Source organism: Muntiacus reevesi, chromosome 5, assembly GCF_963930625.1.
Source record: "Muntiacus reevesi chromosome 5, mMunRee1.1, whole genome shotgun sequence".
Classification (NCBI taxonomy): Eukaryota; Metazoa; Chordata; class Mammalia; order Artiodactyla; family Cervidae; genus Muntiacus; species Muntiacus reevesi.
The window spans coordinates 47571750-47583774 of NC_089253.1; the positions used below are offsets into that span (position 1 = coordinate 47571750).

The window sequence follows — 12025 nt, forward strand, 5'->3', positions numbered from 1 at the left end:
GACTGTCAGAAAGCGGAGAGCCCAGGGGCCCTCACTGGAAGGGGAGCAGGGGGCCACCCGCCAGTGTCCCATCACATTTGACCCCTTTGCCTAAAGAGAGTGGGCTTTGCACTTGTATGTTGAATCTGCTCCCTCCCTAGTCCCCCGGAATGAGAGCTGAGGGCTCTGGAAAGGCAGAGACCAAAGGGAGCAAAGGTGGGAGGCAGCAGAGTCAGAAGTTGGAAAGCTGGCAATTAGGTGGAATGCAGCCGTGAGGAAGCGGAAACCTGAGGAAGCTCAGCGTGGCTCCCTGGGCCATGGGACCTCAGACCTTGGAGGGGGCCCGTTGGCGATCTGGAGGTGCGCGGGAGCAGTGGACAGCCTGCTCCCTCCTACTTGCCTCGAACCCAAGGATCGCTGTCCTGAGAGCGCGCGTCCCCGGACCACACCAGGGCCTCCCCCATGCAGATAAAGCCACGAGGACAGGTTCCCCAACCCAGCCTGTGTCCAAGACCCTGGTGCCTGCAGTCCACTCTCCGGGCAGAAGAGTGGAGTCTGACCTGCCCAAGAGACAAGCCCTCCAGACACTTGCCAGTGGAGGTGGTGGGCGTGCCCCCTGCTTGGGAGCCAGGTGGTCCCCCAGGGCCTGCCTGAGGCAGCCCCGCCCCCCTCGTCCCCCTACGCGAAACTGTCGGTGAGCCCTTCAGTGCCCGTCTTTAAATAGGAGTGGCTGGCCTGTGATCACCACGTGCTTCATGGACTGTGTGAACAAGGAAGGCAGAGGCCAAAACCAGTAGAAAAGGAGGGAGCAGACTCAACAAACAGATGAGCTGCCCCATCTTAGTCCCCTGAGAGACCTGCAGGGCACGGAGGGCCCCCTGGCAAGGGAGAACCAACCGGTAGAGAAGAGGAATGTCCAGAGAGTTAACAGGAGTGCTTGGAAGCTGGAGGTGTGATGGCACAGTGAAGTCCTGGTGAAGGAAGAGGCGAGAAATGGGGTGCATTTCCCAGCAAGGGAACAGAACATCAGGTGTGGACACCAGGACGGCAGGAGTGAAGACGTTGGCGCATCGGTGCAGGGGGCTCTGAGTCACAGCAGGGTTCCAGAAAGAGGGACTTTTAAGCAACTCAGAAAATTTCTAGAATCACAGGAAGTGAGTTGAGATTGAGTAGGCTCACCCCGTGCCCCACAGAGTGAAAGCTTCCCCACTGCCCCCAGGAAACACGAGTGGGACCTTCAGAACACGGGATAAGGGAAGGATTTCAGAAACCTTCAGAGGGCAACGGAGCACAACTAACCAGGCGTCTGAACAAAATCCAACCCGGAAACTAAAAACCAAGGAATTTCATTTCACATCAGCTGAACTATTAATCCAATGCAAGGATAGAATAAAACGTTTTTCCACTTGCAAATTCTGGAAAAAGTAGTACTTCTCACCCGCCACCTTTTGGGAAACTGCTGGGGAGGCCCAGTGCCCAAGGGAGAGGAAGGGGTCCTTGGGAGGCGGCGCAGCCCGCTAGGCTGGGGGCGGCCGGGCTGCGGGAAGAGCCAGGGCTGAGCCGTTCCTCCTGGGCTCCTGTCAGGCACCCGCCTGGGAGGTACCAAGGCGGGTGCAGGTTCTGTCGGAGGAGTTTGATCCTTGGGGGCCTGTCCTTAGCTGATCTCCCTAGACTCACGGTGGGATCACCTCCTGCCAAAGCTGTCATAAGCTGAAAATACAGAGCGCCGAAAAGGCTTTCAGTGCATGTGACCTCCTCACCTGCCTCAGCCGTGCCCAGAGCTCACAGCAGCCTCCACGGGGGCCAGACCGTCTCACACAGCCCTGAGGACCCCCCGGGGACAGGCCCGCCCCCGGCCACGGCCACGGCCACGGTGGGACAGCAGCCGGCAGGGTGGCGGGAGCTCTGTGGTGGTCCTCGACCCAGGTGCCGCCAGGTTTGCCCGTGTGCTGTGTGTCCACAACAGGAAGCTGCTCCACCGGCTCGGCACGCCTCGGGCACCCCTGGGGCGCGTGGACATCTCCACGGACGTGCCGGGGTGCTCCCGGACGCTCGACGCGGTGGGGGCCAGCCTGGGGCGCTCACCGTGGGTGGGGGCCACGGGGCCTGTCACTCTCCGTCCCCGCCGAGCTCCCAGCCCGTCTTTTCTTGGGGTCCTTTCCTCTCGGGAAGCTTCCCTACAGCCCTGCATGAGCAGTGGACCTCATCCAGCTCTCTCTGACGTTTTTCTCAGGGAAGTCTGTTTCTTGATTGGATTCCAGTATTTAGATTGGGAGGATTCCCAGTATCTGTGCTTGAGCGCCTGTAGGGGTCGGCCCCAGGCAGGGGGGCGGCTCCCCTGCTCCGCGTGCTCCACCAGCCTCCTTCCTGTGCGCTGCGCCGGGGCTAAATGCTGCCTCCAGCGTTTTTATACCAGCGGGGAGGGCGGGGTGACTTGGCAGGACCCACCTCAGCCTTTTCTTAGGCAGCCTGGGCTCTGTGCCTGCTAGGCTTGGGAAGGCAACAGTCCCTGTGCCCGTGGCCAGCGCTTTGGGGGTCAGGAGTGGCTGCTGTGTGACCTGGGTGCCCCATAGGCTGTGGCCCACGAGCCCACTCGCCGGGCTCCACCAGCGTCTCCTACCAGGGTGCAGTTGGCTTGGCTGGAACCTCACCCAAAGCTGACGGCCTGTCAGGCATTTGTGCCGCTCTCCCAGCCCCGAGCCCGCGCAGTGCAGCCTACTTCCAAGCTCCCCCTGGTAGCCGGGCCCAGGTGGGTACTCCGCCCCAACCCTCACGTCGTCTTCTCTGCCCTCCTTGGCAGGCCGTCTGGGGTGGGGGGCTGACACAGGGATGCGGAGGGAGCCCGGCACTCAGCCTCAGGCGGGCGAGGCCAGCGGGGCTCCTGTTTGCCCGGGGCTGCGTGACGGGGGGCTGCCTTCCCATGAGTGCGAGGTGTGTGGCCAGCTTCCCAGGAGCCCTGGCGGACCGGGGCTTCCTCTTCCTCTGGAGAGGGAGCACGGGGCTGGGAGGGAGGCGGGGTGTGGCCCTTGCACTTCCAGTGACTCACCTGCCTCCTGAGCAGCTGTGGGGCTGTTTGTGAGGCTCGCCTCTCCCTGCCCAGGGCAGCTGCGCTCTCACCAGGGTCCCAGGTCTGACTTCCTGGAGGTGTGAGTGGCCCGGAGCTGGTGGCGGGGTCAGATGTGGACCTGGTTTCGGCTCTGCCTCCGCCTCCTGCACTGTGAGATGGGACGTCGGGTCAGGTGAGCAGGCCTGGAGAGGGCAGTGCCGGGATGGGGCAGGGGGTGGCCCAGGCCTGGGGCTGGCACGAGGGTGTCGCCCTGGGCAGTGGCGGCCCGGGAGCCAGTGTGCGGGGCTCCCGGCTATTGAGGGTCCAGCCGGCTGGGGCGGAGCAGGTCTGGAGCAGGCCGGGCTGTGAGGAGACGCCTGCCTCCTCCCCTCTGGGGGCCCTGGGCTGGGGGCCTCTGGTCTCAGGAGGCTGTTTCTGTGCTGGAGGCAGTCACCGCAGAGGACCCCCCACCCACCCACCTCCCACCGCCGCCTCTCCCGCCACCAGCGGGCGTGTGCCCCAGGTTGTCCCCTGCTGTGTGCGCCCTTCCCTTGTCTCCACGCAGGTTCTTTGAGTGGATCTCTAGCTTTCCCCTCCGAGATCCAGCGTGGTGAACCCCCACCCCACCCCCGCCGGAAGCGTCAGCTGCGACATTCAGCGAGGCGTACCACCCTTCCGAGTGAAACCACAGGAGCCCCTGCGTCACTTGCAGGGCCTTGAACAGGGTCTCCGTCCACCCCCCCCAGCCTCGAGCTCACCAGGCTGCTGGTGCCTCTGGATGTGGCCCCAGTGGTGTGGCTGCCGTGCGGGGTGCTCGGGGGCCTATTGGGGGGGGCAGGTGCTCTGGGGGTTCTGAGGACAGAGACGGGGCGGGCCTGGGAAGAGAGAGCCTCTGCGCGGCCACTCCAGGCCCTCAAACCTTTGCCTACTCCCTTTTGTCTTTGAAAACATAGGTCAAGCTCTTTGTTATTGTGAAATAGATCAGTCAGAGAAAAGGGACTGGAGAAAGTGGTAACAGAGCCTGAAACCACATCCAGCCTAGGAAGAAGACATTCCAGCACAGTCGTCCTCTTTTTCTCTCCTGTGATAAGTGAACAGCTCTTTGCAACATAACGCAGGAAGAGAAACCACAGCAGTTCCAAGTGCACAGGTGTGTGGGTTTCAGGTTAGCGCCCTGTGCCCCTCCCGAGTCACGGAACCGGAAAGGAGCAGTGGCACCTGGCCCTGGCCCTCTGGTCCCCCGTGCCCGCCTCTGGCCCCTCCTGCCCTTGGGCGCCCTGTGCCTGGAGTCCTAGGCAGGAGCCCTGTGGGCAGCGGCTTCTTTGGGGCCCTCAGGACTCCCTGCAGGGGCCCCAGCGAGAGTTCCTGCTTTGCTGTGTGCCTCCGGTCAGCTTGCGGAGGTGTAATTTACATTCCACTGAGTCTGAAGTGTAAGCTTTGTTGAATTTTGACACATGCATAGCCTCCGACCTCCCACAAGGCTGATCTAGAACCTTGGACTGCCCTCGTCACACCCTGGGGGCTTAGCACCCACTGAGCTGCCACGGCCTCAGGTTCCAACTAAAATCTGTCTGGAGGGGATTCTCGAGTGTCCGTGTGTGGGGTCTGCCCTTGAAGCCTGCTGCAGTGAGGTTTGCTGGCCGCTGTGCAGAGCTGTCCTCTGTCCTGTCGTGAGGAGCAGCCTCACACAGCGGAAGCCTGGTCGGCTCCACCCTTCCCGCGTGTTCAGACCAGGATCGCGCCGCCTGAGCACTCACCGTGCCACCATGTGCCCGGCGCCTTAGTCCTTCGCCGAGGGAAGCAGGTGGCTGGGTCCCCAGGGAGGTGCAGAGGATCGGGCTCTCTGTCTGCATGTGCTCTCTGGCCCTATCAGCCTCCGTGGTCTGATTCTGACCGTCCTGGTGGATGTGGGTGCCACTTCTCTGGGGAAATGTCTGTCACCATCTCCTGTCCATTTTCAGTTGCGCTTTGAGAGTGCTGTGTCTGCTCGGGACGCAAGTCTGGGTCAGTACATGATGCTTTTTTTTCATTCTCTCACGGGGTCTCTTGAGGTGAAGATGTCCTTGCTGTGGACTGTGTCCAGCTCCTCATCGCTGTCCGGGGACCGGGCCCTGGCAGCTTGCTCAGTTATGTGCAAGGACTGAGCATAGGTTGCTGCTGCTTCTGGACAGGATGCCCAGTTTGGTGCGTGCCCCTTTCTGCACGCCTGGGGCCAGCCTCCTGAAGGGGGCAGGGGCGGGCAGGCAGGGTGTCCAGGTGGATGTGGGCATCTGACTCTGTTTCTGTGTCCTTTGCTGGAGCTCACTGACTCGATGGACATGAGTTTGAGCAAGCTCCGAGAGTTGGTGATGGGCGGGAAGCCTGGTGTTCGCGAAGAGTTGGACACGCCAGAGCGACTGAACTGAGCTTATTGGAGCTCAGGAAGGTGGGGGTTGCAGAAAGATGCATCCTGACAGCAGCCCCAGGCCCGTGGAGGAGGGTCCGTGGTCCCGGAGGGCGGCCACTCCTTCACCGTGCCCGTCCACGGCACCCTCGGGCCAGCAGGGTGGCGGGGGTGGCACCGGGGAAAGCCTGGGCCAGGGGTGGGAAGAAAGGGCACGGTTGCCCCGCAGCTGTGCTCACACACCCACGCACACAGTGCTTCCCCGTGTAGACACACACACACTCTCCACCTGTACAGCCCTGGAGGCGCCCACGGAGGCTGGACAGTCCAGACGCTTGTCCTGGAAGTAAACATGAGGGTGGCTTCCGGCCTGGAGAACATCTCTGCCCACTCAGCGGGGGGCGTGTTTCTGTATCTTTAAGTGGACGCACGTGACATCTGCCCTGCACGGTGTGGTTAGGGGTTTGTTTCCCGGTGCGCGGTGGTCTGAGAGGAGCTCGGAGGCTGGGACGGCTGTCGGGACCCCAAGTGCAGGGCACTCGCTGTGAGTGAGGCTTCTGGCGCAGAAGCGCCTTCGGTCAGCTCTGCCATCCCCCTGCCACCTGGCCTCGGCAGAGGCCTGAGCTCTCCAGACTCTCCTTCCAGCATAGCAGGCTGCTCTCTGTTCTCCTGAAAGTCCACCCACGGGAGTGGGGGCCTTGACCTGATGGTGGCGTCTTGGCCTGCGGTCTTACTGAGGAAGCGGGCAGGGTAACTCGTCAGGGGCCCCAGGCCCTCCTTCCTCAGCTTGGGTCAGCCCGCCCCCAGGGCACTTGGGCCAAGCCCCCACGTTCTGTGTGCTAACGGGCACCCTGCTGGCAGCGGGGCCGGAGCCCAGCCCCTATTCGTTGGTGGTGAGGGACTCGGGGGGCCGTGGAAGCAAGGTCCAGGCTGTGGTTTGTGTTCTGAAAGGCCCTCTCCTTGGAGACAGCAGCCCTTGGGAATGGGCTCTGAGCTCCGGGCTCCTGGCAGGGGGCCTAAGGATGGGGGTGCAGACGCCCGAGCGTGCCTGAACGCAGGGCACCAGACCGGGGACAGCTTGTGCTCCAGGGCACGCGCGCCCGTGCAGAGACAGAGGCCCGCCTGTGGCGCTGGCCGGGTGGGTGCCCCGGTCTGTCGGCACTGGGGCCTGTCCTGTCATGAGGGGCATCGCTCTGCTGGCTGGTGCCTTGGAGGCCCGTCCGCCCACTGCTGGCGGCCACGTGGGCTGTTTCGTCTGTGACCTGGTGGGCAGGTTTCTGTGTAGACCTGCGCTCTCTCTCTGGGGTCCGAAGATGCTGGGCCGCCTTCTCCCGGGGCGGGCCCACCTGCCCTCTCTGAGCTCACGGCAGCCTCTGTGTGGGCGCCACTTGTGTGTCCAGCCTGGTGGCCGCGTGGCCCCTCGTGCTGACCCCCCTGCTCTGCCTGGAGGGTCCCCATTTGCTGTGCGGTCTTGCTGTTGAGATGCAGGAGCTGGATCTTCCGGGCGGGGCAGCCTTGTCGCGAACGCGGCCCCTCCTCTCACAGCCGGTCCCTCGAGCTCCTGCTGCAGCACCTTCCGTCGTCACCCCTGTGTCTGCAGCATTCGGCCTGCCCTCACCTCCTTCCAGGGTGCTTTTTGTCTCAGATCTTTCAGTTTCTATGTCTACAAGTTCAACTGGGATCTTCAAAACACATGTTTTTTAAATGTCCTTGTAAGCTGTCCACTGTTTCTCTTGTCTCTGGAACAGGTGGGACAGTCATAGTGACCCTAACACCACTGTCTTCTCTCTCTGTCCCTGAGCCTCCTTGGGGTCTTTTTTGATCAGTGATTTGATTACTAGCAATGCACCGTTTTCCTCCTTTCTCAAGGTTGGTAATTTCTGATTGGACACAATACCTCGGGAGCTTTGCCTTGTGTGGTGTTCGTTTTTGCTGTTCAGTCACCCAGTCGTGTCTGACTCTGTGACCCCGTGGACCGTACACGCCAGACTTCTCTGTCCTCCACCATCTCCCAGAGTTTGCTCAAGTTCATGTCCATTGAGTCAGTGATGCCATCCAACCATCTCACCCTCTGCCGCCCCCTTCTCCTCCTGCCCTCAAACTTTCCCAGCATTGGGTCTTTTGCCTTGTTTGCTGCTGGATATTTTTGTGTGTCTGTAAGTTGCTTGGACTCAGATTGGAAATGATTGATTGCTTTCAGTCTTGTGTGTGTTCTGTGTTCGTGGGGTTATGGCACTATTTCATATCTGGCCAGTTTTTCTCACCACTGACCTCTGGAGTTCTCCACCTGTCCCGCTCTGGTTGGGGGAAGGAACTCGTTTTAGGTCCGTGTGGGCCTCGAGGTCGGCCGCGCCGATCCTCCTGGGTGGGGTATCCTCCTGGAGCGTGTGTCCTGGGGGCTTAGCCGTGGACCCGAGAGCCCACAGCACATCCGCACAGTGCTCGGGGTCCCATCCTCCTGGTGTGCTGCCCCCGACTGCTGCCCGTTTGGCTCCCCAGACTCGCTGCTGGGGCCCCTCAGCGGGGTCCCCTCCCCGCCGAGGACCCTGGAGGAGGAGACACTGCCCAGCCGACTCCACGAGGCTGGAACACAACAGGAGCCCGCCAGGCAGGCCCGGCTCCGCGCGGCGCCCTCCATGAACACCGCGGGAACACTTCCGCAGCTCAGCAGTAGGCTGGAGGCTCCGTGGCCCTCTGCCCACCCACGTGGCCCTGCTCTGGTGCGCCCCGTCCCCTCTGCTTCTCTGCCGTGCGTGTCCACAGCCCCAGCTTCTGTTCTTGAGTCCACTGTGGCCGAGACCCTGGGGCCCTCCAGCAGGCCGTCGCGGCCCTCCCCAGGCCTTCTCTGTCGTCCAGGGCACCATCCCCGCGTTGTCCAGTGTCTGAAACCAGTTGCTTCTTATGTTGTATCCAGTTTGAGGTTGTTGATGGTGGAGGGCAAGTCCAGCATCGGTTACTCCCGGTGGAGAAGCTCTTCATTCCTTTTTCATTAGAAACCAAAGCCCTTCCCCTCATGTCTCCCCGGCACTGCTGCGGTGTTTCTTGTAGTCTAGACTTCATTTAGCAGTTCCTGTTTCTGGTTCTCATTGTGAGCCTTTTTGTCTGTCATTTCAGTTCTTTAATTCGCTTTATTTCTGAGGTTTCCAAATTTGAATTTATTGAGGTACGGGTTTCACCTGTTTTATGTGTATCTTTTTAGATTGTTTTAATTATTACTATTCCCTCTTGTTTTCCATTTTCCTTGGACTTAGCCTTGGAGCTTTGCCCACTTGCTTTTACGTGAACCACGCGTTCCTGCGCCTTCAGCCAGGGTTCTGGGCTCTACTGCCTTACAGCTGGGGTGCCGCTCAGAGCCTCCAGGTGCGCCGTGGGTGGGAGGGTTACAGACAGGCTGGGAGGAGATGGGCGTGGTCCCCGGGGTCGGACCAGAGGCGGAGGCGTCAGGGTGCACGCACGTCTGGCTCCATGTGGATGCCATGTCCCGCCGGGCGGGGACGCAGACATGGAAGTGAGTGTGCACACCCGTGTCCTCGCTCTGAGCGTTCAGGACGGGGACCCTGGCAGCAGTGGGATGACGGGTCAGGTCTCAGTCTTTCATCTGCTCCGATAGACAGGCCCGGGGCCCCTTGAGGAAGCAGCAGTTCTCAGCCCGTGGCGGGCAGTCAGACACCTCTGCTCAGGTGCACCAGCTGCCTGGCAGGCCACGTCCTCCCCACCCAGGGCCGCCGCGGTTCAGCTCCCTGGTGGGCACGGTACCCGGGTCCTGCCCTGGTCCTCATGTGTGGCCAGGCAGCCAGCCTGCCCCACTGCATGTGGGGGCTTCTCCTGGGGGCTTTGCCGCGGTGCAGAGCTGGCTCGAGTCTGGGTGAGTGGTTGGCTTTGTGGGACGCGGCCGCGGGGCCGGAGTCTGGCCACGGCCCGGGCGTGGGGGCCGCGCTCCTGCTGACTGCAGGTCGGCCCCGCGCTGACGACGAGCCGGCCCTGCGGTCAGCCAGAGGCTGGAGCCCAGCCGGGCTCGTCCTGTCGGACGCTTGCTTCTCTAGTCCTTGACGGTCCTGTATGGGGCCCGCGGTAACAAAGACCTTGGCCGCACCCCTCTCGTGCCCCCAGGAGGCCTCTAACTGTGTCCTCGGGGCTTGCCGCCCTCTGCCTCATGCCCACTTGGCACCCTGTCTTCCCAAGGCCATTCGGGTGGAGACGCTGCCCGCCTGCCCCCGCTCTGCAGGTGTGCAGCCCGCCTCTCCCGGCAGCCCCGCCCGCCCGGAACGTCCCCGGCCACATCAGAAGGGCCCCCGACAGGTCCTCTTTGGGGCCACGCCGACCCCGCCGCAGCGGCCTTGCCCCACACCGCGCCTGAGCGGCGCCACTTTGAAAGGCAACTGAGATGTTCCCTCAAGTAACCAGACTTGGCCGGCCTGCCTGTAAAAGGAGCAGCTGCTGTCCTTGCCCGCCGGGCCGGCCGCCTCCCCGCCCCACTTGTGCTTATTGGCTGGCGTGGCTGGCTCCCGGTCAGGGCTGCGAGGCCGGCGGGGAGCGTTGGGGCTGGGCGCCTGCTTCCCCGGCCACTTCTGCGCTGCCCACCATGCTCAGAGACCACAGCGGTCTCCCCGCAGAGCGAGCTCTGCACAGCCAACCCCCCAAGGCCGGGCTCAGCTGCAAGACAGTGCTTCAGGCAGTTGGCAAAGTGCTCAGGTGAGCGTGGCAGGGCCGCAGGGCATCGGAGTGTCCCTCGTCCCGCCCCAGGGCTGTCTGGGGAGGAGTAGCCGCCCCCCTGCTCAGGTCTCCGTGGCGTGCAGACCCTGCCTGGGCCGGGGAGCAGATGGGCCCCGGGCGGGAGCAGCTGGGTGTGCTCAGAACTTTGCTTGGAGCGAGGCTCTCCCTAGACTTCAGCCCTTCCTGCTATCTGTGGGAGGCAGGGAGCCCCCAAAGCGGGTACTCAGCCCAGAGGGTCTGGGTGAGAGCAGGGGGCTCCCAAGACCGGCGTCTGCCTGCGGTGAACCGTGCCCGCAGCAGACCTGCGTTGTGCCCTCCTGAGCCCCCTGGACCGCGCCTTCGCCACCCCCGGCCCCCGGGCGGAGTGCCCGGAGCCTGCCCTGGTCTCGTCTGCCGTGGGGCCTCTTTCCTCACTCGTCTCCCTCAGCTGCTCCACGGAGCCTCCAGCGTCCCACGTGAGAGGCTGGAGCCTCTCCGCCTCTTGTGCGTCAGGGTGGAAGCGTCCAGGTCGGGCATTCAGGAGAGCGCGGGGGCCTGGGGAGCAGGCCTCCTGGGCCCTCCCAGGCGGGGCGTCCGCCCTGTGCTGCATGCTCTGGGGGTCTGGCTCAGCCCTGTGGTGAGGGGGCCCCAGACACGCTGCTGGTGGGTGGAGCACTGCCCTCCCCTCCCGGGAGCCGCAGTTCAGAGGAGACCCGGCCGGCCTCAGTGTGTGCTGCTTGTGTTTGCTTGTGAGTTGGGTGCATCACAGCTCTTAAGTAAAACTATCTTTTGCTCTTCTAATTCTTTGATTGTAATCAGGCTATGCAGGCCTCTGGGTGAGGGTCTGGGTGAGGCCCAGCTGTGGATGCTGCTGGCCCTGGGGGAAGGACCACCGACGGGCGCCGTGACTGTGGTTACCACCCTCCTCCCCCACAGGGCCGCCCCCGGCTGCCCTCCACCATGGACTCTGCAGGGTTGCAAGCAGAAGCCCAGAGTGAGCTGCCGTGTAGAGGTGTGGGGTGTGGGGACGCTGGCTCTGATCAGGAGCGGTGACGCTCCCAACAATGTGGGGGGCTGCTGTGTGCGCCCGGCCTGGCGGGGGGTGGCTGGACCCGGAGTGGGCTCCCTGGAGGCTACAGGCAGGGCTGGCCCTCCGAGCTGTCTGGGGGAGACGGCCAAGGCCTGCCGCGGGACCAGGAGGACTTCGCACAAAGGTGGCGATTCAGCCAGGAGTGGGGAGGGAAGTCCCGTGGATGCGTCTCAGCGGCCAGCCCCCTGGAGGCTGTGCTGCCGGGGGGGCCGCGCCATGAGCACCCGGTGTGTGAGGACTGTCTCGGGGGTCAGCCGCCTTCACGTGTCTCCCCACAGCGTCTAACTGCTGCAGCCCCTGGGGGTTTGATGGGAGTTCCGTGCGGGTCTTCCCGGTCTTCTGCCCCCACGTCCCTGCTCTGGGAAGGGGCTGGGCACCAGGGCCCAGGAGGACCGTGAGAACATGGCCGGGGGCAGGGTGGTCTCCTGGTGTCAAGAGTGCAGATGCCCCAGGCCCGCTCGTCAGAACCTGGGGTCTGGGGAAGGGGCGCGCTCTCCCTGGGCACCTCCTTCCTCAGCCGCCTGCCGCACCGCTCTCTGTGTCCTGGGGTTCGCTGTGGGGCCCACCCAGCACCTGGGTTTCACTCGGAGTCCACGTCCTCACATCTCAGGAGGCTCGTGACCCAGCTCCCCTCCAGCCGTGAGGCCGTGCCCGGGCCGCCCGCCTCCATCAGGGCCTCCGTGCACCCTGCTCCCGCAGCCCCTGGCCCAGACCGCCCTGAACCCCCTCCTGGGGAATGCGCTGGCTGCTGGGTATCTGTGTTGGCATCTGGGGAAGGCGGCGGGCCGGCCGGGCTCTGAGGGGAGAGGGGCGCGCCCCGCCTGTGTCCGCCGCA

The 12025-nt window shown here is 63.5% G+C and overlaps 1 protein-coding gene across 4 annotated transcripts in view; it reads left to right on the forward strand.

Annotated features, from left to right (window-relative positions):
- The window catches only part of MOB2 (MOB kinase activator 2), a 51798-nt gene that overhangs the window by 22981 nt on the left and 16792 nt on the right, over positions 1-12025 (forward strand). The window contains exons 1-2 of one of the 4 annotated variants that reach the window (XM_065938047.1): positions 2565-2728; positions 3080-3218. The exons of 1 other annotated variant lie outside the window; for it this stretch is intronic. In XM_065938047.1, coding sequence (XP_065794119.1) covers positions 3157-3218 — 62 coding nt within the window. In that variant the 5' untranslated portion in view covers positions 2565-2728; positions 3080-3156. Of the gene's footprint in view, positions 1-2564; positions 2729-3079; positions 3219-9970; positions 10101-12025 lie in introns of those variants that run through there. 2 more of the 4 variants (XM_065938046.1, XM_065938045.1) reach the window with 2 other exon arrangements.